Below are 25275 nucleotides of genomic sequence, written 5' to 3'. Positions count from 1 at the left end.
TTGCACAAACCCGAGGAAGGAACAGGTATGCACATTCGGTGAGGGCATGGGCAGGATTGGGCTCAGCTACTGCAGGGTACTTCACCAACAATCATGGTCCAGATTTGCACAAGAATAATTTGAGAGAGTTACCAGAAAGTACGATTATTGGTGAGCAGCCAACAACTTCAGGAACAAAGGTAAGAGTTCCATCCTAATCTACATCGAGTTCACTGATTTAAGCCCAAGGGAGGTTGCAAAAAGGCCAAGTGAATAGTCTTAGCATCCATGGGCTACTGAAAATAGAGAGAATCAATCTCGTCTCCAACACCCATGAACAAGTGACTCCTGCTAGAATGTGTGTAGACATCAAATTATGATGAGAATAGACTGGTCTTGCCTTTCAACCGTCTACCCAGCAAATAATTTACAAACCTGTTCTGTGGAAGAGTACTTTTGGTTGAGGCTCAAAATAGCATTATTTTGTATTGTATGTAACACTGCAATTATACATCACTAAAAAATATAAAAAGCCAATCAACATACCTCATCCGAAACCTTGAACCTCCTCAGCAATGCAACTACTTTCTGCTTGAAGTTCTGTTGCTGGAAGGAAACAGTTGTTAAAACGATTAATTCTGTATGTTAATTATGTATGTTATCAACTGGAATCACCTAGTTTAAAAAGACAGTGAACTAATAATATCCTGTTATTTCGGCTCTAGGACTAGCTTTACAGTTAGCTTCAAGTCTGAAATTCTCTGCTTGCTATTGACTATAGAAAGTCAATGTGTTTCATTCAGTATCAAGATGGCCTCAATTGGCATAAAATGCCCACTATGTGGCATCGAACAGTAACAGATTAGTAATTTCACTCTATGCCCATAGGATCGTTTGTATGAAAATTAGAAATCACTTTGGTACAACATTAGGGAACGTTCCGCCATGTATGTAACACGCTATACCTACATTGATATTATTTTCTAGGGCAATGTGGGGTAAGGTTGACCCCAATATTCCCAAATCTCACTGATCTGGGATCTGGTAGTGTTCAATAGGGAGCATGGATGGATTTTGACTTGACATTCAACATAAGAATGTACATTTGCATGTGACCAAGAAGCACCAACACAGAAAAACGTATCAATCAAAATGCGTTTGCACCATCCATGTCATGCATCTAAAGCCATCAAGAAGAAATTAACTTCACTAACCCTCGTGATTGAGGTTGTTCTTATGATTGTCCTCCTTTGTTTTTTTGGCTTGCCCATATCATAGTCATCATCGTCCATGTCCTGAGAGAAGTAAAAATAATATAACTACCTTATGTTTCTGAAAGGAGAAAATTAGGTTGTGCTTGCTAAGAAATATGCTTAAGAAACAGGTGTCTTGAGCAGGCAAGGAGCTGGATTAGGGGTTTGTCCCTGTCCACACTCTGAGCTCTAGCTTTGCAACCCTGTTAAAGGAAAAAAAAGAATAACACCCCTTCATAAATCCAGTTTGGTCTGGGTGTACGACCTCAGTTATTATCCTATATACTCTCTGAGTCAGTTAGAATTTTCAGATCGTAATTAAATAACGATGTGGGCGATATGATCCAAATGCTGTTGGGGCTTTACCATCTTCATGAATAACCGTTAGGCCTGTTGAAGTAAAGATGCAAGTATGTCGTTAAAGGACTTGTGTAGCCATTAGGACCAGGGTTTTTATTATTTTTAAGTGCACCTATTGCCTCATCAATTTCCAAACCAGTGACAGACTTGTCCAATTCCTTAGCGCTATTTTCTGAAAACCTCATCATGTTGATGCTTTGAAGAAAGTTGTTAACTTTTCCCTATCCTTACAGGCATCAGAATCTTAGTAATCCTGTAGAAGTCCACCAAAGTGGAAGAAATCTGCTCTGGTTTGGTCAAAAGTGATGAGGTGTCTGTGAGTTAAGTTTTGGAACAAAATTCCATGATTGGTGTGCTAACACAGGCTAATGAGATGATACAACCTCAAATATATCTTTGCGCAGTCCCATAAGGTCAGGGTCAAGGTATTCAGTGCTGCATTGAGGTCTGGATTGTGTTGTAACTCTTTTCTCACAAATTCAACAAATACCTTAACATTTAAGAAAGATGCATTTTGATGCCAACTCTTTTGAGGTCGATTTTTGTCCCCGATCCCAAGACACAGCTATAGGTCCATGATCTGATAGAGTTATTGTGTCACAGGATGTCACTGTCAATTATTTCTATGGGCCTCTGACTTATTTGCAAAGAAATAGTCAATGCAGCAGTAAGAACAATAAAACAGGAAAATGGAGTAAAATGTGAAGTCTCTGCTATTCAGGTACTGGTGCTGCCATGTGTCCACTAGCCCAGCTTCTGTAACATAACTTCTCAATGGTAGGCTCATCTTTGGAGCAGGGGTTTGATGATGCTGAGAGCATGTCTGCCATTTGGGGTACAAAACAGTTTAAAATCCCTGCCCAGTAAGAGCAATCTGAACTTTATCAAAGATAATGTTGAAGGTTTTCTTAATAAATTGTGGATCATACTTGCTCAGGCACAGACATTTATAAATGATATCTTGGACCCATCCATTCCTCTATGAACCTTCCTTCATTGTCCTTATGTTGTGAATGGATACAGAAATTCACTGATCTGTGAAATAAGATTGCTACACTCCTTTTTCACCCTGATGCACGCGAGGAAAAGAATACCTAGTTTACCAAAGATCTGCCCAGAGAAAAAAATGATGATAAAAGTGCTATCTGTACAGCATCTTTAACATTGCTCCCCTGAGAATACTGTGGGGTATAAACTATGCACACAAAAAGCTCAACCGCACATTTGACCCAAGTGAGCTAGGCCGAAAACCAAAATTGTTTAAACACACAAAAGCAAGGCTTAGCATATCACTGTCCAACTCATTAAATATGTAATTATTCAGAAGACATCACAAGAGCAGGCCTTCTGGTATTCGGGCCTCCACCTACATTGGTGATAAGGCAACTGAGTGAACTCTCCCGTCTAAGTAAGCACAGCGTCCACTTGGCTAAGGTCAGCTAAGACTGCTCTGCTCTCCCCGACCAACCGTTCCCACCTGGTACAAGGAATGGCTAAAATCTTTACGAACATTTCTGAATGAACAAAACAAAGTGTATACACAAAATTTTAAAAATCCCCACCACTTGCAAAGTCACGTCCACAAAGAATATTGTCGCGTCAGCTAAATAACATTACACCGGATTACCTGAGCGACAGCTAACAAAATGGCCACAATTATGTTTAAGTTAGCTACCCAGTCCGTGGGCAAGGTACAAGTTAAAGAGTCTACAATTTGAACAGTTTCTTTCCATTCCCACGGATATCTGAGACACATCTCACCACTGCTTTAACACCGCCCCCCTTCATCATGTTTCGGAGCAGGAGGGCAGCACGGTGACCTAGTGGTTAGCACAACCGCCTCACGGCGCTGAGGTCCCAGGTTCGATCCTGGCTCTGGGTCATTGTCCGTGTGGAATTTGCACATTCTCCCCGTGTCTGCGTGGGTTTCGCCCCCACAACCCAAAAATGTGCAGAGTAGGTGGATTGGCCACGCTAAATTGCCCCTTAATTGGAAAAAATTATTGGGTAATCTGAATTTATAAAAAAAAAATGTTTCGGAGCAGATCCTCGACACCACAAACCATCTGGCGGCTAAGCAGGGAATCACAGTCATTTATTTCCAGTAGCTTGCCCTCACGAAGCTTGCAGTGATGACCAGGTGTTTCAGTCCCTCTGCAGCCTCCCATGCCAATAAAAAGGCTTCTCTCCTCAAGATGGACTCTCAGGGGCAGCACAGTGGCGCAGTGGATTAGCCCTGTTGCCTCACGGCGCCGAGGTCCCAGGTTCGATCACGGTTCTGGGTCACTGTCCGTGTGGAGTTTGCACATTCTCCCCGCTTCTCTCCTCAAGATGGACTCTCAGGGGCAGCACAGTGGCGCAGTGGATTAGCCCTGTTGCCTCACTGCGCCGAGGTCCCAGGTTCGATCACGGTTCTGGATCACTGTCCGTGTGGAGTTTGCACATTCTTCCCGTGTCTGTGTGGGTTTCATCCCCACAACCCGAAGATGTAAAGGCTTGGTGGATTGGCCACGCTAAATTGCCCCTTAATTGGAAAAAATTAATCGGGCACTCTAAATTTTTTAAAAAAGGAAAATAAAAAGATGGACTCTCAGCATCGCTAGGTAAGGTGTTTGGAATCTTATGGTCTTCTCCCTAAGCTGCTTCTTCATATCCACATACTTGCGCCTTTTCCACTGCACAGTCCTGATCTCGCATGACTCCCTTTCATTGGAATTGGAGGATTTTTGCACCCAAAGCCTTGGTGAGAACAATGTTTTGTCCAGAAGCTGAGATATTTCATCACAATCTCAGGGGTGCATTAGCATCCGATGGCTTCTGATGCAGCAATCTGTGAGCCCGCTCTAGTTGTAATGGAAAATCGTCTGGGAGTTTAAGTAGGTCTTTGAGGAAGCTTTGGCCCCACCAGATAATATTTCCGCCTTTTGAGTTTTCTGGCACCCCATAACTTTGCAGGTTGATCCATCTCAAGAGATTTGAGATGCTCCTCTTGACTGCCTGTCTCTGGAGTAAATAAGTGCTATCCTCAGCCATACTAATTCTGTTCTCAGATTCTGTCACCATCTTTCCCAAATGGCTGACAGTTTGTTCCAGTTCTGAGATTGAATTATTCACTTCCCCAAGGAAGTAATTTACTTGTTTTCTGAATTTTTTCCGCTCAATCACAATAATGCTCAGCTCAGACTTTGCCATACCTGAATCTGGTGTTTGCGCGGCCCCACTGATGCTATGTGGAGAGGGCCTGTGGTTTCTCCCTCCTTAATTTCTGTCATTCTGATGCATTTTCGATTCATCTCTCTTCCATCTCAAACTTTGGCTCATTCTGTGTCTAATATCTACACTCGGTAAGTATTTTGGGGTAATTTAATTAGTGGATGGATATCCTCCATATTCCTTTATGATCTTTTTGAGCCACGTGTCCCTATATGCTCCCTCCACTCCTCTGGAACAATTTTACTCTGCGTTCTGAGCTCTGCTCTTCAAGCTTCTTTCTATCCCGTTGAGCTCCTTAACCCTCCTGCTCTCTAGTTTATCAGCTCCGATGCTGCTCATCACCTCTTCCGCTGCTTTCAAAAGTCTATTACAAACACAATTTTCCCTTCAACCTCGAAACCTTTCAGAGGAGTGCTCAATTAAGAGAACTGCATGTTGTTTGCTTTATATATGGAGCAAAAATTTTTTTTAAAGATTGAAACTGATGCCTCATCTTGTCTTTGAGAACTTGTCAAAGATTAATGTTATTGTGAGAACATTCCTTCACAGTGCAGGAATACAAGTGCCTGACATAAAAATGGCACAACACTGAACAAGATATCAGTTCCAACACTGCCTACCATAGATTCCAAAATTATTACTGGTGTTGAACTGACAGTGTAGTCTAGTAATTTCTGATCTGTGTAATGAATATTAAAAGTCCTTGTGTCGCATGACACGAAGAACAGTAGCAGAGCGTTATGTTTCTCTCACAGCAGAAAAGGAAACATTGGATATTACACACACAACCGAGTTCTGACAGATGACTGACTATGATCCCATCTTTCTGTTAGGCTTATAGTCTGTCTCGTTACAATGCAATTCCTACCCTCATGCCAGTAACCTGTCGTTAAATGAGAAAAACCAGCTCTTGCATGCTACCTCTCACACTTGCTATTCCATAGCTGTGTCACTACCCTTGATCTACATTAATTCTATCATGCCCTTAACCAGTAAACCTTGCCGGGCCCATACCCAGTTTCTGTTCTGTCATGCCCCTCAAAGGCACCTATCCTGCTGCACCCCTAATCAATACCTATCCTTTGGGCCCAAGGAGAAACATTTGTGAACATTTCCAGTGTTACGTACTTGCCCTTGGACTGCATCATCACTTGCTTCCTGCTCAGAAGAAAAACTTTCATATTCTTCTTCCGAGTAATTATCTGTGAAATAACAAAGATGCTATAAATTGTAAATTTGTGGCTCATGTATACACAACAGAACTCATGATGTGAGAAACAGGACTGCCTAGTAAGTTAAGCTCTTTGTGGATTATCTGTGGTTTAAACCAAATTCAAATTGTGCATGGTACAAATAGCCTAGCTGGTGAGGGAGGCAAGGGCAGTTCCACTGAACTGGACAGTAGGGGAGCAGCAGTGGAGGAGGAAGGTTAGATTGACCCTGTAAAGAAGTAGAGAAGAATGAGGAGATGATTTGTGATTTTGATTGGAAGCATTTCAGTACTGTGGTTGGATAAGAAACTGGATTGGAGAGGTTCAAATACTGCGCAACAACAAGGATGGTCTTGGGAGGTCACAGCATTTAAAGAACTTTCGGGAGAAACAGTGGTTAGAGATTGGATGGTAGTTTGCAAGGGCAGTAAGGTGCTGTGTACTCTATTTTACGTGGGCTATAATAGTAGGTTTAAAAGGGTGATGGGCGGGAGGGACTATTTACAATGGCAGCTACCATGGGGCCAGCTTGGAATTTGGGTGGACAACAGATTTGTTTGAGTGAATTTAAGGCAGATAGCATGAGGAAGCTCAAATGAACAAGGCAAGTTCAGAGGCAAAATAGGACAGAAATTAGAAAATTAAATGCACTCATGGCAGGGATAGAAGGAATCTCCTGGGAGGTTTGGTAAGGTAAATGGAAACAGTAATCCAGCGGATGCAAAAGAATGGTCAATCCTAATTTTAAGTGACAAAGAAATCCATGGGTTACACATGCTCCTTGTTGGAGGCGAAGGTCAAGGAGGCATGGCAAAGCTTTATGCCAATCAGTGCTGTACGGAGCTTTATTTTTTCGATACCGGCAGACTAAACAACTTGACCACCTCTATCCCTTGCAATGGCAAAGTTGCCACTCAATTTGAGTGGCGGAAACTGGTGGGTGTGAAAAACTGAAATGTGAGGAAATGCGCAGTGGCAACACAATCATAGAAACTGCTGATCGAAATCGGAGATGCATCTGGAAGCATTTTGAGCTGCACAATATTGGGGAGAGGCACTGGTGGTTGGAGGCAGCTCACTGATGCGGTAACACTGGGCATAATTAGAATGATGGGATTTAAGAGAATTCCCACAAGAATCCCGTAACACAGCTTACGTAATTATCTTCCCGTACCAGCCTCCCTGAACAGGCGCCGGAATGTGGCGACTAGGGGCTTTTCACAGTAACTTCATTGAAGCCTACTCGTGACAATAAGCAATTTACAGGGGCTGGTTTAGCTCACAGGGGCTGGTTTAGCTCACTCAGCTAAATCGCTGGCTTTTAAAGCAGACCAAGCAGGCCAGCAGCACGGTTCGATTCCCGTACCAGCCTCCCCGGAGAGGCGCCGGAATGTGGCGACTAGGTGCTTTTCACAGTAACTTCATTGAAGCCTACTCGTGACAATAAGCGATTTTCATTTTTTCATTTCATCTTTGTCGTGCATGAATGTCAAAACACGAAACTCGGTGTAACCTTTTAATTTAAGACAGCATTCATTGCTAATTTACCCAAATATCAACTTAATTGACATCAGTACTAATCATTGCGATGCAGGTTGTTAAAAATCATCTTTTATAAAAATATATATTATATATATGACTTGTGACATAACCTCACCTGTCGATTTTATCTTTGGACTAGGTTGCATTGAACTATCCTCGTGGTCAATTGGCTGGCTGGATAGTGCAAAGATCCAGATTTCAGCCACTTGGACTGCAGCTTGCTTGAGGTTACTGAGCAGAGCGAGGACCTGGCCACCTTCTGTTGGATGCTGCATCACCTGCATTATAAGGGAGAAAAAAAGCATACGTAGCCTTACAAATGTGCAGTTGTATCCCCGCACACTGTTTTACTGATGTTGCTTGAGGGATAAAGCGTGACCAGGATTCCAGGAAGGAAACGCCACTATTCTTCTTCACTTCATTTCCATGCCTTTTGTCCTCCTACTACTATTACCACGCTACTGAGTTACTGAACATATAATGGCCATTTTAACTTTGTGCAATAATGTAAAATGAGTGATATCGAATTGGCAGCCTGTTTTACATCTCATGTTTTACTATTTCCATTGAAGATTTAAGTTAGTTAATAAAAACAACAAGTGGGTGGTATGTCAAATGGGTTGCTGGACATCCGGTGGCGTCCATGAAGTGAGTGGTCGTACATTTGGTGGCTCCTGTTGGCGAAGAGGTGAGCCGGGTACAACCAGATAAAGACTACCCTCATAATAATAATCTTTATTAGTGTCACAAGTAGGCTTACAATAACACTGCAATGAAGTTGCTGTGAAAATCAGGAGAGTGAAGTTTGGGGTTTGTATCCTGCTCTCTTATGGGTGACACATCAGAAAAAGGAGTTTTATTTTGACTTGCCAGGGAGGCAATGCATTTTATTTTTTAAAAATAAATTTAAAGTGCCCAATTCTTTTTTCCAATTAAGGGGCAATTTAGCGTGGCCAATCCACCTAACCTGCACATCTTTTTGGGTTGGGGGCGAAACCTACGCAAACACATGGAGAATGTGAAAACTACAAAAGGACTTTGACCCAGAGCCGGGATCGAACCAGGGACCTCGGTGCCGTGAGGCAGCAATGTTAACCACTGCGCCATCGTGCTGCCTTTGGCAATGGACTTTATGAGGGAACATGGACTGGGAGGAGGGGGAGGACACTGAACTTTGGAGAGGAGCTTTGTGTTTATGGTTGCGAGTATGAGGTGGGCAGTTTGGAGTGGGGTTCGATGGGGGAACAGCGATAGTGAGTGTGGCTTTTGTTCTACTTTGTCTATTGGTGGCTGGCGGGGCAAAAACAAAAGGGGACGTTCACGGCCTTGGGCGGGGGCCACCATGCTTGCTGGCTGGGCTAGTTAATAGGGTGATCATCAGGATTGCTGACATGGGAGTGATGCAATTGGAAAGGGAGAGATGGCGGCGGACATTCGAGGGAAGGCATGGAGGGATCTGTGACGCGGACCGGGAACTGGCTCAAGAAAGGATATGGCTGATCGGCAGGGGAGGTAGCTAGGGAGTTGAGGGGGTTCATGGGACACATGGGTGAGCGGGGGGGGGGGGGTGGCGGCAGGTCGGTGGAGGTCTGGGAAGCTGAGGACAAAGAAGATTTAATCTCCCACGTGTATTCCTGGATCGACTTTCTCGTGAGAGCAAGGGGCTGCTGGTGAGGGTGGCCGCCTCGGGGTATTCGGCAATCATGGTCTCTAACCACGCGCCGCATTGGTGGATTAGCAGGTGGTTCAGGGGGAGGCCTAATGGCCGCAGTGGAGGTTAGATGTGGGACTGCTGGTGGATGAGGGGCGAGGGCTGCCATTTGGGGCTATATGGAGGTGAATGATACCTGGGTGGTCACAGCCGCCATTCTGTGGGAGGCACTCAAGGCTGTAGTTAGGGAGGGTGGAGTTTATTTCGACTTTGGCGCACAGGGGGTTGAGGGGGAGGAATGGTTGATGAGATCTTAAGGGTGGATAGGAAGTATTCAGTGGTGCCGGAGAGTGGGTGGGGGTGGTTTGCTGAAGGAGAGGCAGAGGCTCCAGGTGGAGTTTGGATTTTTGTCTACAGGGAAGGCAGTGGGACAGTTATGGAGGGCTAGAGGGGCAGTTTACGAGTACTGGGAGAAGGCAGTTGGATGCTGGCCCATCAGTTGTGAAAGCAAGCAGTGGTAATGGGCATTGGTAGAGTGAGGGATGAGAGGGGTATGGTGGTGATGTACCTGGATGCTGTGAATGGGGTATTTGAAGCTTTTTATAGGAGGGTCTATGATTTGGAGCTCCCGATGGGGGAAAAGAGGGGATGAGGTGGTTCCTAGATGGGTTGGAGTTTCCCCAAAGTGGAGGAGTGGCGGGTTTAGGGCCTGGAGGCCCCGAATGGTTTGAGGGAGGTGATGGGTGGCATGGGGCGATGCAGGCAGGGAAGGCCCTGGGGCCGGTTGGGTTCCCAGAGTTTACAAAAATATTGGGGTGGAGCTGGGGCCACTGCTGGTGAGGACATATAATGAGGCGAGGGAAAGGGGGAACTCCCCCCTACTTTATCGCAGGCTTCCATCTCCCTGAATCTAAAAAAGGATAAGGACCTGGAGCAGTGTGGGTCATACAGACCGATATCATTATTGAATGTCAATGCCAGGTTATTGGTGAAGATGCTTACATCACAGATTGCAGACTGTGTGCCGGGGTGATTGGAGACGTTCAGATGGGAAAGGAAGAGTAACTGTCAGCGAATGTGCGGAGGTTACTTAACTTGTTTATGATGCCCTCAGGATAGTCAGTAAGTTGAGGTAGTGGCGGCGATATACAGAGAAGGCGTTTGACCTGGTGGAGTGGGAGCGTCTGTTCAAGGTGCTGGGGCTTGGGTGGGGGACTGAAGACTGGGTTTGGCTGCTGTATAAGGCGCCAATGGTGTGTGTGGACACGAACCAACTGAGTTTGGGGTAGTTTGGACTTCACTGTGGGATGAGATGGAGTGCCCACTCTCCCAATACTTTTCGTCTTGGCGATAGAGCTGTTGGCATTGGTACTTAGGGCATCAAAGGACTGACTGGGATTGGGCGGGGGTGCACTGAACATGGGGTTTCGCAACGTGCGGATGACAGTGAAAATGTGTTGCCTAGGGTACTGTTCCTGTTTCAGAACCTCCCTATCTTTGTCCTCAAGTCTTTTTTCAGGAAGGTCAATGGTTGATCTCAGGGTTTCTGAAGGCTCATAGTGTGGTGGAATTTTTTGGAACGGGGGGGGGGGGGGGGGTGTGAGCTGCCGTTACCGAATTTGATTTCTTATTGGGCAGCAAATGGAGGCGGAATAAGTTTAAGGGCTTTGTTGTTGGTGCCTTTGCCATTCTCGTCAGCCAGATACGCCATGAGCCCAGTGGTGGTGTTGGCTTTAAGGGTGTGGGGTCAGTGCAGGCAGCACTTGGGGTTAGAGGGTATGTCTTTGTGGGTGCTGATTTTCAACAACCATAGGTTCATGCCAGCGAGACTGGATGAGGTTCTGGGGGTAGCGGCATGTGGGGATTGAGTATTTGCAGAGCTGGAGGAGGAGTTGAAGGATTGCACGAGTTACCCAACAGGAATGGTTTTAGGAACAGGATTTTGTGAGGAGAGAGGTGTCATCCGTCCCTGGGCCACTGCCTCGGCATTGCAAGACAAGCTCTTGTTGGAGGATGAAAAATAGAGGACAGGAGGGTATTTGATATTTATAATGAATTGATGGGAGAGGGCGGGCTCCATGCTGGAGGATGTTAAGCGCAAATGGGAGGAGCTGGGAGGGGGGTTAGGGCCGAGACATGGGATGAAGCCTTGCGGAGGGTGTCGTCATGTGCAAGGTTAAGCCTCATCCAGTTCAAAGTGGTGCATAGGGCTCACATGACGGTGGCGAGGATGAGCAAGTTCTTAGAGTGGGTGGAAGATAGATGTGGAGCCCAGAGACAGATTTGTTTGGTTGGAGGTGCTCGGAGCCACCGAAGACAGGAGTGTGGGTGAGTGACCTGGCTGAATTACTGAGGTTGGAGAAGGTCAAGTTCGCTCTACGGGAGTCGGTAGAAAGGTTTACCCGGAGGTAGAAACCGTTTATTGATGTTTTTTCAAGAAGGATTGAGGGGTCAGCGGGGTGTGTCTGTGTATGTGAAAATGGGGAAGGGGAGGCCTTAGCAAGGGGTTGGTGTCAGGTCTAGCATCGGCAGTAATTTTCTTTTATCCAGAGTTTAACTCACTGCCACTGCTCTTCCAGGAATGCCCACCCTGAAGAAGTACTGCCCCTCTTTTAGCTTTGACAAAGGGTCATCTGGACTTAAATCTTTTCTCTCCCTACCTGCTGAGATTTTCCAGCATTTTCTCTTAGGTTTCAGATTCCAGCCTCCGCAGAAATTTGCTTTTATTAGTTGGTGTCAGGGGCCTGGAGGGTTCTAGTTGTTTATTGGGTTGGTGTATTGTTCTTCTGATATTAGATACATTTTTGTTAAAAAACCTTGAATAAAAATATTTTTAAAATGGGCTGCTGATTCACTATCACATATCTTATACCAGCACTGCTGCCTCACAGCTCCAGAGTCCCAGGTTCAATTCCGGCCTCGGATGATTCTGTGTGGAGTTTACACTTTCTCCCTGTGATTTGTGGGTTTCCTCCGAGTGCTCCGGTTTCCTCCCACAGTCCAAAGATGTGTAGTGTGGTGAATGTATAATATTAATTCACACTGTATATCACTGTGGGCTCCATCTGTGAGCAGTTGCGCGTCTCTGCCCACAGGGGGAGATGAGGAGCATTTACAGGGCTCCGCCCACATCTGGAAGTATAAAGTGCTGCGGTCGTGCGAGCCTGCCTTCAGTTCAGCTAGTCGCAAGGCAGGCTCAGTTGTAAGTTGATTAAAGCCACAGTTTACTTCTACTCGTGTCTTTGAGTGAATTGATGGTCGCATCATGTAGGTTAGGTGGATTGGCCATGTTAAAATTGTCCTTTTGTGTCCAAAAGATTAGATCAGGTTACTGGGGTAGTGTGGAAGCCTGGGCTTAAGTATGGTGCTCTTTCCAAGGGCTGGGGCAGACTCGATGGGCCAAAAGGCCTCCTTCTGCATCGTAAATTCTACAATCTCACAAAATCAAAATGATCCCAGTATCTTGGACAAGAAGCTGTCACAGTCTGATTATTTTTTATTTTCCCACCTCTGCCATATTGATGGACCCGACTGCCAGAGTCTTGTATCCCAGGATGGTCCTGTTCTTGTACCGCTTTCGTCTCTGAAGCATGATTTGCAGCTTGTTGCCTTCTCTCTTGAGGAAATGAGGGTACTAGTGGAAACAAAAGCCATAAATTTCAGAGCTGCAATTCCTGCTAAAGTTAATTATGTGGGAGAACATGTAGAGAGCGAACACCATGGGCGGGAATACCTTCCCCCATGATGGGAGATTGGGGGGGGGGGGGGGGGGGGGGGGGGGGGCAGAGAATCAAACCGGAGACCCAAAATAGCTTTTATGCCTGTGGGATTTGCCCGCTCGATTGTCCTGCCCCTCGCCAATTCTGCGAATACCAACCCAATTTACATGAATTGGAATCTCATTATTGGGCCTTTACACCTGCCCTCCCCCACGTTAAATTTTTCATTCACGACAGGCTCCCCACGTCATCCGGTATTAATATTTGTCCTCATCTTGTTTCCTATTCCTCCGCAGGTTTTGATTTTTTCCCCCTATTTTTGCTTCAGGTTAGGAGCTAATTATCAGTCTGCTATTCACATCAACTCGACGCATCTTTTTTTTCCTAACTTGTCCCCTTACCACTCCCTTTGATTCCATACACCAAATCTTGTGACTTATTCTCTGCTGCCTTCCATCCAACTGTGCACCTTCTCTTTTGTTCTTTCTCCGCCCTCCTCCCATTTCATTTGCTTAAAATCTAATACATTTCTATAGTTTTCCACGTCTATGAAAGATCATTGAATTGAAACATCAACTTTGTTTCTCATTACAGATATGATCTGATCGCTTAAGTATTTCCAACATTTCCTGTTTGCAAAGGACAGTTGCAAATACAACCCCTTTGTTCTCTGGGTACAAAGAACATAATGTCATCCCACATTCCCTCTGATTTATTTCTGTTCATCTTCTCCCCTGGTGCTCTTTTCAGTCTTCAACAAGATTCCCTTCTCATTCACTTCCTAATCGATCCTTCCTTTTCCCCTCTTTATTGATCTTTCCAAGCAAGTTTGCAATACCAACTGTCGTCTTTGCCCCCTGAACATCCTCTGGTTCAGCCACTGGTTATCCCATCTCTTTGGAATTTGGTCAAAAGAATAATTCATCTAAACTGTGCGGTGGTTCCACCTGCTGCCCATGTGATTTAACCCTTCCAATGCCAATCCCTCTAAATGCCCGACGCAACCTATATTTTCTTACAGTGTACAGTTTTCAGTCATCCCAATTTCGTCAACACACCTTCTGTGTGGCCAACTTCTGATTTTTCTTTCAGTTGCACCAGAGCCAAGTATTTCTTGCTTTAAATAAAGGTAAAATCCTGTACAGCATCTTTGGTTCATCTCAAAGTGCTGGGTGAAGCAGCTTCTAGCACTGGAAAGTATTAAAACAAATCTAGGGACTGTACGCTGCAAGATTCTGACCAAGTATGCCAAATGTAAATTAAAGACCTCAAGAGGCACTGACAATGTTAGTCTCTCAGCACAGGAGGCAGCCACTCGGTCCATCATGCCTGTGCTAGCTCTTTGAAAGAGCCATCCAATTGTTTCATTCCCTTGCTCTCTTCTCAAAATTTTTTAAAAATTCGTTTTGCAGGATGTGGGTGTCACTGGCATGGCGAGCATTTATTACCTATCCATAGTTGCCCTCCAGAAGGTAGTAGTGAGCTGCCTTCTAGAACTGCTGTAGTCCCCGAGGTGTAGGTACATCCACAGTGCTGCTAGAGGGAAAGTTCCAGTATTTAAACCCAGAGACAGTGAAGGAACGGTGGGATGGTGAGTGACATGAAACAAAACCTCCAGGTGGTGGCGTTACCAGGTATCAGCTGTTCCTGTCCTTCTAGATGGTCGAGGTCGTAGTTTTCGAAGGACCCTGGTGAGTTCCTGCAGTGCATCTTTTAACAATTGCTACTAAATCTGGGTGAAAAAATTGCCATCTCTCCCCCACCCAAGCTTTTTGACATTTATCTTTAATCAGAGTTCCTCTGGTTACCAACGTTCCCACAGGTGGAAACTATTCCTCTCTCCTAACCTTGAACACTTACTAAATCATAGAACATACAGTGCAGGAGGAGGCCATTCGGCCCATCGAGTCTGCATCGACCCACTTAAGCCCTCACTTCCACCCCATACCCATAACCCAATAACCCCTTCCAACCATTTTGGAAGGGCAATTTAGCATGGCCAATCCACCTAACCTGCACGTCTTTGGACTGTGGGAGGAAACCGGAGCACCCGGAGGAAATCCACGCAGACACGGGGAGAACGTGCAGACTCTGCAAAGACATTGACCCAGGAGGGAATCGAACCTGGGAACATGGCGCTGTGAAGCCACAGTGCTATCCACTTATGCTACCGTGCTGCCCATCTCTCTTAAATCTGCTCTTAACATTCTCTGCTATAAGGAAATAATCTCAGTTTCTCTAGTCTCTCCACATAAGTCATAAGTAAAGATCCCCACCCCATTTTCATAATTCTCCTTTGCATCGTCTCCAGGTCCTTAACATTCTTTCTGAAGTGCAGGACACAGAACTGGAAGCAATACTCTAGCTGAGGCTTGAGTGACTTATAAAGCTTGACCATTATTCTCTTATATATGACATGATATTAGCTAATGTTGTATTACTTTGGAGAAACTATTGCTCCCATAAATTTAAGACATGTCACACAAACATTGAAGTATATTTTCACTCTTTTCCCCTAATTCGTTACTTTAAAAAAAAAATTTATAGTACCCAATTATTTTTTTCCAATTAAGGGGCAATTTAGCGTGGCCAATCCACCTACCCTGCACATCTTTGGATTGTGGGGGTGAGACCCACGCAGACACGGGGAGAATGTGCAAACTCCACATGGACAGTGACCTGGGGCCGGGATCGAACCCAGGTCCTTGGCACTGTGAGGCAGCAGTGCTAACCACTGTGCTGACTCTAACTCATTACACAACATGTAACAGATTTTGCCATGCAAGCAAAGGCATCTCTGGGTGGATGAGCCAAGGTGAATACAAGACGTTCCTGCCTTTACCATGTAATCTATGTGCAAAGCGAATATTATCAGCAAGAAGCATTTGAAAGTTAAAATATTTCAGAAATATTCCAATCAAATCACTCTACCATGAAAAATGTCAAAAGGAATTGAATCAGGTACCTGAAGTGAAAAAGTTAGTGCTAGATCAGTTTCCACTAGACCACTAGGTGGCAGTATAATCTCATGTGATCGTAAGATTCTTTTCGAGCCCTGTGTTCAAGATATCAGATATTAAAATTAGTAATAGAAGCATACATGTTCAAAAGATGCACAATATTGGTAATTCTTTGACGATTATTATTTGCTTTGAAATGAAGCTCCCACTTCATGTTTATTTCTCCCCCATCTCTAACTATACTTTCTCAACTCAAATTCGTTTTGCCATTGCAAACTTTGAGTTGCCAAACTGCATTTTTCAAATTCAAAATTGTGTACTGCAACAGCAAATCCTGAGTGTGTGGCATGGTTGGTCTAAACAATGGGATTGGCAGTAAGATAGACAAATCCATTATTGACAGAAGATGCAGGAGTGCAACCTGGGCAAATCTCGCCATCACTTCATCTTCCAATCTTCAAGGAAAGATTCTGGGATGAGTAATCTACGATAGAAGCATAGTGAGAGAAGTGGATATCGGGAACGAGTGGAGCCAACTGGAGGTGGGACCTAGAGTGAGAGGCGCCACAGATGCATAGGTGGTTTGAATGATGTTAAACATTAATAATGAACCTCAAGGTAGTTAGAAGCTTTATAACCTTGAACATATTCTGAGTTTCCAGTTGTAGGTACAATCTTTCTGCCTGTAGTGACAGAGTAACAGGTGTGATAGTGTAAAAGCTCCTGTGTGTAATTATACATCATATGTGACTAGGTATATCCCGTATACTATAACACACTATGCCGCTTAGCAAGACATTCCTATTTATGATAGTGCATTGTCTCACTTTACACAAAACCCCTGTATTTGCCAAATACAGTTTGTCATGACACTATATTTATGCACTGTAAGTTACATATCAATGATTACATGTTACTTTGTATAACAAATTTGTACTACATATCTTACTGGTTATAACACTAATGTATATATAGTATAGGCACACGGTTAACCTTAACTAGTTAAGACTGCACTTCTTCTGCACAATATTTTCACATACATTACAGATAGAAAGTCAAGAATAGAATCAAGAGAATTAGCAACCTTTGGCACAGCAGCTTATATTTTTATGCAACATTTTTAAATAGCAGTGTGAATGCTCATTAACTAATCCTCAGTAGTTGTGGATTATTGGCAAACTATAAACAGCTTGGTCTCAATAGGCTGCACCATACCTTTCCTATTGGTCTATATTTTGGATAAGTTTCTTTCTACTGAAGCTATTCCTCCAAAGCCTCTGCGACTATGCATCATATGGTATTTCTTGAAGGGGAATTGCTGCTTCAGAACTCCTGGGTCAAGCCAGGCACATACATTTAAAAAATGACTGCAACTGAATCACTTGATTTTTTTTTTAAATCACTGACTTTAATGCTAGGAAATCATACACTAGCAATGTGGAATTTCCCAATATCCACCAGGAGCTGGAATGGAAAATACTGAATGGTCTCTTCATCTGGATTTCTGCCTAAATCTGTCATCATATTTGTTTCCTGAACTTCAATGGCACATTTGTGAAGAGCATTGGGCCCAATTCTAGATCAGCTGTAATGATAGGTTTACCCCTGATATGTGCGAAGCAATTAGATCATGTTTTCACATTGACAGGTCATCGTGGGACCACCAGCGTGGGATCTCTCAGAGCCCATTCAGGCATACAGCAAGGTCTGTATTCGCCGTTATTCAGATTGCGAGATCTGGACGCTTACTTTGTGGAATAACTCTTTGTAACTGGCATTGAAAAGAATCAATACTAACTGCTTCCTCCCTAGGGAACCTGTCTGTTACAACAGATAGACAGGTCACTTGATGCACCAAATGTGCATTGCTACTGTTTTATTTGCTTTTATGGGTGAAGGAGCAGTTCTGCAATGAGAAAGAATGTGGTGGTTGTGGTAAAGAAAAGATCATTTGAAAAATGCGGAAAATAGCTCGACACCACAATGTAGGTCAAACCAGGTGTGATGAAAATACATTTGGGAAGGATCAAAGGCTTAGGCAGGGCCTTGCAAAAGGGTATAGGTGGCAAAAGGTAATGCAATAGAAACGGATCCAAGGATTGCATTTAGGTCCTTAGAGGAGTGAATAGAGGTGAGTGGAGGTAAAATGGGAGACGGATGGGGGTCAGGAATAGTGTAGTTTAAAGATGGAAAACAAAATTGGAGAAGCTGGGAGTAAAACAAATGGATGATGAAGGGAATTCCAACACTCTTGTGGACAACTGAAGATTGAAATAGAAATAGATTGTAACGATCATGTGAGAAGACATGGTTCAGCAAAGGTAACTTGTTTTTGTATAATAATATATCTTTATAATTTTAAAGACAAAAACCCTTTATTTAGAAAAATGGATAAAACTATTGGTTGCTGAGACTGTCATGGGCCGAAATTTTCCAGCCGTTCCTGTCGGTCGATCTTCCGATTCCACTGACGGTGACCTCCTGCCGCAGGTTCCCCGACAGCAGAGGGTGCAAATAACGGGGAAACTCATACGCAATGGTGGGACGGAATGGTGGGACGCAATGGTGGCAGTGGAGCCCAGTGTTTTTACATTGCTTTCAGAGAGGATCATTATCAACAACCCATGGTTATCATTAGAGTCCACAAAACAAAATCAATTTACCCCCTCCCACTCTCCACTTGTCAAATACCTTATATTCACATACCTACAAGCAAAGAAATCCATTGGGGGCAGGGGGGGGGGGGAAAGAGACCATTGCTGTAAACCATACTGCTCCCAGAGTAAGCAATAGTAACAATTCATCTCTGCATTCCAATAAATAACAGTTTCAGTTGAACTAACATTAATAGTGAAATATTAAGCTAGCAGATGCTGGAATCTTGGTGGGCACAGACAGCAGTATTCCCAGAAAAGTGTTGATTTTAATTTATTTGAAGTGGCAACTCTGGAAATGTCACATTTATTTCTCATCAAATTTCCCTATGAATATGATGCTAGGCTTCCCTATTTCTTTTTATACAACTAAGCAACTTGTTAGGCCATTTCGGGGGTCATCAAAGTTTGATTCTGTTTTGCGGACTGGAGCCATAAGTAAAAGAAAGAAAATGACTTGACTTTACATTGTGCTTTTCACAGCCTCAGGGGAAAACTAAAGAACTTTACTGCCAATTAAACACTTTTGAAGTGTAGCCACTGCTGTAATGTAAGACACATGGCTGCTAATTTAGACATTGTACAGTCACATGGAAAGCAATTAAATAAATGTTAATAATTTGCTTTTAATGCCTTTGATTGATCTACGAATATTGGCCAGTCACCAAGAACAACTCAATTCTGAAGGATCTGAATTGGTTGCTCTCTCTACAGAGTTGCCAAATCTGAGTATGTCCAGTACTTTTTGTTTTCATTACCAAGCGAAACTCCTCTGCTCTTCTTAATAGTGCCATGGGATCTTCTGATGTCTACTTCAAAGGGCTGACAGATTTTCAGTTTAACATCTTATCCAAGAAAGTCCAGGACCAGGCGGGAAAATTCCTTACCCCCTGACCATAAAGTGATGAGCAAATCAGTTGGCTGTTTACATCTTTCTTCTATTACAGTGCAGAAGTTTTTGTTGAATTCAACTTCATGGCTTGCTACGATGGAATACAAATTCATATTTCTGGGATTCTAGTCCAGTACAATAACCATTATTGTATTTGTTAGGTCAAGCAGATTCTTTAAAGAACAGATCGTAGTACTTACACAGAGCTCATCATATAGAGCTTCAGATTTATCTAGCACAGCAAGATATATAATCAACAGAATGTTCAATTTAAACCACTGAATATATATTCCAGTGACATGCAATAAGAAAGACCTCTGACAATTAAGTCGCCCCACCTCTGAAATCAGACTCACTAAAGGATACAACCACACAGGTTTCCACAGTATCCTTAGCTTCAGAGCAGAGGTCAATTGTTTATCTGGAGTGCAACACTTCTTCAAGCAGTCTTACAATATTATGTTCATTTCTCTCAGCAACTCCAAAAGGTAGCATTGGAGCCTTGTTTACTTTGCATGTCCACTATCAACGTCAGAGCTGTCAACCATGTTTACTGTAATGAAATATCACTGTCTGAACAATGAGGCCAGTCAAGGACCATGGAATATTTGGCTGAGTAAGTTTAAGTTCATCCAGTTGATCTCAGCCAGGGTAGTGGAAGGATTGCTGAAATTGACCTCCGGACTTTGTGGGATTGTCAGTATTGATTGCCAACACCAGTGTATTTTCTTTTATTCATTCATGGGACGCGGACGTCGCTGCTGGGCCAGCATTTATTGCCCATCCCTAGTAGTCCTGGAGGGGCAGTTAAGACCCAGCGACAATGCTGTGGATCTGGAGTTACATGTAGGCCAGACCAGGTAAGGACAGTGGATGTCCTTCCCTATAAGGTCATTAGTGAATCAGATGGGGTTTTAGGACAATGGTTCCATGGTTATCAGTAGACTTTTAATTCCAGATTTTTAGTTAATTCAAATTTGAACCCAGGTCCCCAAAACATTACCCTCGATTTCTGGATTACCAGTCACAATGCCACTGCCTCTCCGTGCATGTACTCAGCAAAAGCAGGGAAAGGCTCAGTTGTGTGTTCTGTGCCATCAAACATGGTGATATCAAAACTCACCTGTAGACATAAAGTATTTGTGAGAGACACTGGAAGTGCAGGATATAAGGAAAGCCGATTAGTGAGAAAAATAGAGCAGCGAAGGAAATTGGGACTCTGACTCTGTCATGTCATTAGGTTTAACCATGTATTAAAAATCTCAGCACCGGACATGAACAGTGTTTTGGGTGTTGCAGCTCATGTGACATACTGCATAAAGTCGCAGTTCATGAGACATGCTTGTCAGAGTCAGTTTAGTTTCCTTTCGATCATCCAGACATGCTCTTTTTGAATGTCTGGTAAAAAAATACTTCCTCATTATTAGATTTGAAAATTGGTCTTGGGATCCAAGTTTAGTTTGAGAGCTCATTAGCCAGGAATCTGAGAGCAGCAGCAGAGGAGTGACATTGGCTGTAAATGTAATCACAGCATAATGTTCCCAGGCCTAAATGGAGCAGGAAAGACAGTTGATGCTCAATGACTAAGAGCTCAGAGCCACATTATGCTTCCTCCTGTCAAAAATAAAATTGTAAAAAGTGGAGATGAAATGCTGGAAGTATGAAACTAAAAATAGAATACACTGGCAATACATAGCAAGATGGAAGATTTCCTACACTCTCCATTTAGGAGTGTTATTCTGGTCTTGTGTGCATCCCCAATTTTAATTGTCCCACAAGAGTCGGCTGTGCCTTCAGCTGCCAAGGCTCCAAGGTCTGGAATTCCTCCCTAAACCTCTTCTTCCTCTGCACTGCCTTATCATGCTTTCCTCCTTTAAGAAACCTATTAAAACCTACATCAGACGAAACTTTGGTCACCTGCTCCAATATCTCTATGCCATTCGGGGTCAAATTTTGCCCAATAACACTCCTGTGAAACACCTCGGGACTTTCAAAGGATTATTCTACTGCAATGTCAAAACTTTAGAAATCAAAGAAAAAATGTCATTAGTAAAAGCTATTAGGTTGTCGTAAAATTCCAACTTGGTCACTAATATCCTTTCAAGAAGGAAATGTGTCATCCTTTCCTAGTCTAACCTACATGTGAAACATGCCGCACACTAACCACACTAGACAACCCTCTGAAATTGCCTTGCCTGGCACAGACCAATTGGGATAAATAGCCCATTTCTACATAAACACCTTGTTCTTGAGTTTAAATTGCATTGACATTGCCCAGCTTTATTACTCCTAGCCCTCCGAGGAGGATAGTTTCTGTGATTTACTATCTCTACTTTATATTGGGTTTCACTGAGCACCAGACTGAAGAAATTTTGATGAAATAACTTTGACAGATGTCAGAGGTAGGTTCTTTATTCAGAGAGTAGTAAGGGTGTGGAATGTCCTGCCTGTAACAGTAGTGGACTCGCCAACATTAAGGGCATTTAAACGGTCATTGGATAAACATATGGATGATACTGGAATAGTGTAGATGGGCTTTAGATTGGTTTCACAGGTCGGCGCAACATCGAGGGCCGAAGGGCCTGTACTGCGCTGTAATGTTCTATTATCTATTTGGGATTTATACACAGTATGGTGTTGGGGAGGCAGTGCCACTAGCACAGGTCTCAAAAAATATGAAAACAGCTTCACTTTTAAAGTTCTTGCTATTTGTACTCTGCAGTGTGAAGATTCGGTTCTTGTGCCAGCAGAAACACATTAGAGCAACTCCCCACATTTACTTGCCTAATGAGGCAGCACAGTGGTTAGCACTGCTGCCTCACAGCACCAGGGACGTGGATTCGATTCCGGCCTTGGGTGACTATCTGTTTTGAGTTTGCACCTTCTCCCAATATCTCTATGGGTTTCTTCCGGTGCTCCAGTTTCCTCCCACAGTCCAAAGATGTGCAGGTTAGGTAAATTGGCCATGCCAAAACAAAAGTCCTTCTTGTCCAAAGGTTGTGTGGGGTGATGTTGCGCCGAACTTTTGTCCTAGGTTAATCATAGAATTTTGGACAATTTTTCATGACCAATCCACCCAACCTGCACATCTTTGGACTGTGGGAGGAAACCGGAGTACCCGGAGGAAACCCACGCAGTCACGGGAGGATGTGCAGACTCCACACAGACAGTGACCCAAGTCGAAATCGAACTTGGGACCCTGGAGCTGTGAAGCAATTGTGCTATCCACAATGCTACCGTGCTGCCCTTAAGAAGTTAACCTACACTCCCTTATTCTACCCTAATCCAAGTACCTATCCAATAGCCGCTTGAAGGTCCATAAATTTTCCGACTCAACTACTACCACAGGCAGTGCATTCCATGCCCCCACTACTCTCTGGGTAAAGAACCTACCTCTGACATCCCCTCTATATCTTCCACCATTTATCTTAAATTTATGTCCCCTTGTAATGGTGTGTTCCACCCGGGGAAAAAGTCTCTGACTGTCTACTCTATCTATTCCCCTGATCATCTTATAAACCTCTATCAAGTCGCCCCTCATCCTTCTCCGTTCTAATGAGAAAAGGCCTAGCACCCTCAACCTTTCCTCGTATGACCTACTCTCCATTCCAGGCAACATCCTGGTAAATCTCCTTTGCACCTTTTCCAAAGCTTCCACATCCTTCCTAAAATGAGGTGACCAGAACTGCACACAGTACTCCAAATGTGGCCTGACCAAGGTTTTGTACAGCTGCATCATCACCTCACGGCTCTTAAATTCAATCCCTCTGCTAATGAATGCTAGCACACCATAGGCCTTCTTCACAGCTCTATCCACTTGAGTGGCAACTTTCAAAGATGCGTATAATTTCTACGTGTCCCATTGATGTACCTCTGCAATGCAGAAAATACCTTCTGCAAGCCTTCTATGTGCTCACCAACATCTGATGATTCAAAATTGGGGTGTCGGGGATAGAAGAGAGGTACAGAGATTGAAGAACCTACCGGCTCAGCTGTGTAGTGCTGCAGTGAGTCAGTAGTATTATATTAATTTGCAAAATAGAATAGTACCACGGGTGAGGGACTTCTTTGCATGGAGAAACTAGGGAAGCATGGATTGTTCTTCAGAGAAAGTTAAGATGATATTTAATAGGTTTTCATATGACCTAGAGATAATCTCTGCTTCCACTGGCAGGTAGGTCACTAACCAGAGCGCACATGTTTAAAGCTAATTGCCAAAGAACCAGAGGTGGAAGTTATGATATGGGATGCACCACTTGAAAGAGCAGTTGAAACCTAGTAGTAATGTTCTGAGGAATATGTGACTTCTTAATCTTCCGAACAAAATGTACCACTTCACACATATCTTTACTGAAGTAAATTCCAATTAAAGGCCCATTTTGCAAGTTTATTAATGCCTTCCTTTAAGTTGTCACAGTCCTCTTTTATATCAACTATATTGAGTACTTTGGTATGCTCTGTAAATTTTGAAATTGTATTTCCAATTCCATGTCTAAATTGTTTTAGTAAATTATGAAGAATAATAAGTCCCAGCTCGGATCTTTATTGAACACCATTTTGCATCTTTACTCAGACTGAATAGCCACCCTGAACCCCTGGCTGCTCTGTTTTGTAGCGAGTTTGCTATCCATGCTACTATCTACCCCTTAACTGCACATGCTCGGAGTTTATCAAACGGCTATTTGGAAAACCAAAAATATCAAATACATTTACCTAGTCTTTTTTGTTATTTCTACAAAAGATTTATTAAGGTTGGTCAAGTACAACTTTCTATTTTGGAATCTATGTTGGACAGACAGTCACATTTTCAACTTCTAGATATTGTCTAGATATCTTTTGATTAAGAATTCAAATATCTTTCCGATCACAGATATTGGGCGTGATTTAATGACTTTTTGCACCCGATAGGGGTGGCACAGTGGCTCAGTGGTTAGCAGTGCTGCCTCACGGCTCCAAAAACCCAGGTTCAATCCCAGCCCTGGGTCACTATCCGTGTGGAGTTTGCACATTCTCCCCGTGTCTGCATGGGTCTCACCCCCACAACCCAAAAATGTGCACAGTTGGCAGATTGGACACACTTACATCACAGGGTGCCATTTAGCATTGATCCACACAAACGTGAACCAGGTGTAACGACACCTAGAGGGATTTCCCAGGTCATTAGAGACCCCGGGTGGTCAGTCTCTGGGCAGGGTGGCACCCAGGCGCTGCGAGCCATGCACAGCCAGGGTGCCCAGTTGCCCATGCCAGGGGTCAGGCCCAGGGTGCCTTGCCCTTAAGAGGGGTGAGGGGTGCTTGAGCACCCCATAAGAGATAGGTTCGGTGCAGTGAAGGGGTCTGGAGGCCATGGTGGAGTGGCTGAGGGGGGGGCAGGTTGAAAGATCAGGGCAGCATTTAAAAATGCCGTCGCGATCCGTGAGCCATCTTCCTGCACTGGCGAGTTGAGCTCATCAGTGCAGGAAATTACGGAAATGTGGCCTCAGTGGGATGTTCCTTGCCAAGGCCAAAGAAAACAGCCATTAAATAGAAGTGTCTTTTTCGGTGTTGCAGGTGCCGAGAAACACGCCGCGAAACGTGCCCGAAATGGGGCTCTGTATTTCCCCTGTCGCACCCATTAACTATAGTTCTATAGATCCCTGGGCTTGTTCCACCTCTGTTTAAACAAAGGAATCATATTTGCATTTATTACCTGTCACCTTCTCATATGTATTTCTTAATGGCCCTATCCCCAACCTGTTTTCTCATGTGTATTTCTTAATGGCTCTATCCCTAACCTGTTTTTCTTGTTACTTGTGTGTCTGTAAGATACTTGACTATTTCCTTTTATATTCCTTGATTATT

At 43.8% G+C, this 25275-nt stretch overlaps 1 protein-coding gene across 4 annotated transcripts in view; it reads right to left on the bottom strand.

The window, feature by feature from the left end:
* Nucleotides 1-25275, bottom strand: part of pacs2 (phosphofurin acidic cluster sorting protein 2) — a 338514-nt gene that overhangs the window by 121164 nt on the left and 192075 nt on the right. For all 4 annotated transcript variants that reach the window (XM_038784039.1, XM_038784040.1, XM_038784041.1 and 1 more), the window contains exons 3-8: nucleotides 15894-15983; nucleotides 12718-12843; nucleotides 7674-7836; nucleotides 5934-6007; nucleotides 1194-1274; nucleotides 526-585 (exon numbers count right to left, since the gene is read on the bottom strand). In XM_038784039.1, coding sequence (XP_038639967.1) covers nucleotides 526-585; nucleotides 1194-1274; nucleotides 5934-6007; nucleotides 7674-7836; nucleotides 12718-12843; nucleotides 15894-15983 — 594 coding nt within the window. The remainder of the gene's footprint in view (nucleotides 1-525; nucleotides 586-1193; nucleotides 1275-5933; nucleotides 6008-7673; nucleotides 7837-12717; nucleotides 12844-15893; nucleotides 15984-25275) is intronic.

The sequence above is a fragment of the Scyliorhinus canicula genome, chromosome 2 (assembly GCF_902713615.1).
Source record: "Scyliorhinus canicula chromosome 2, sScyCan1.1, whole genome shotgun sequence".
Lineage (NCBI taxonomy): Eukaryota > Metazoa > Chordata > Chondrichthyes > Carcharhiniformes > Scyliorhinidae > Scyliorhinus > Scyliorhinus canicula.
Note: the sequence above shows the minus strand (reverse complement) of the source record. Positions and strands in the feature narration are given on the sequence as shown.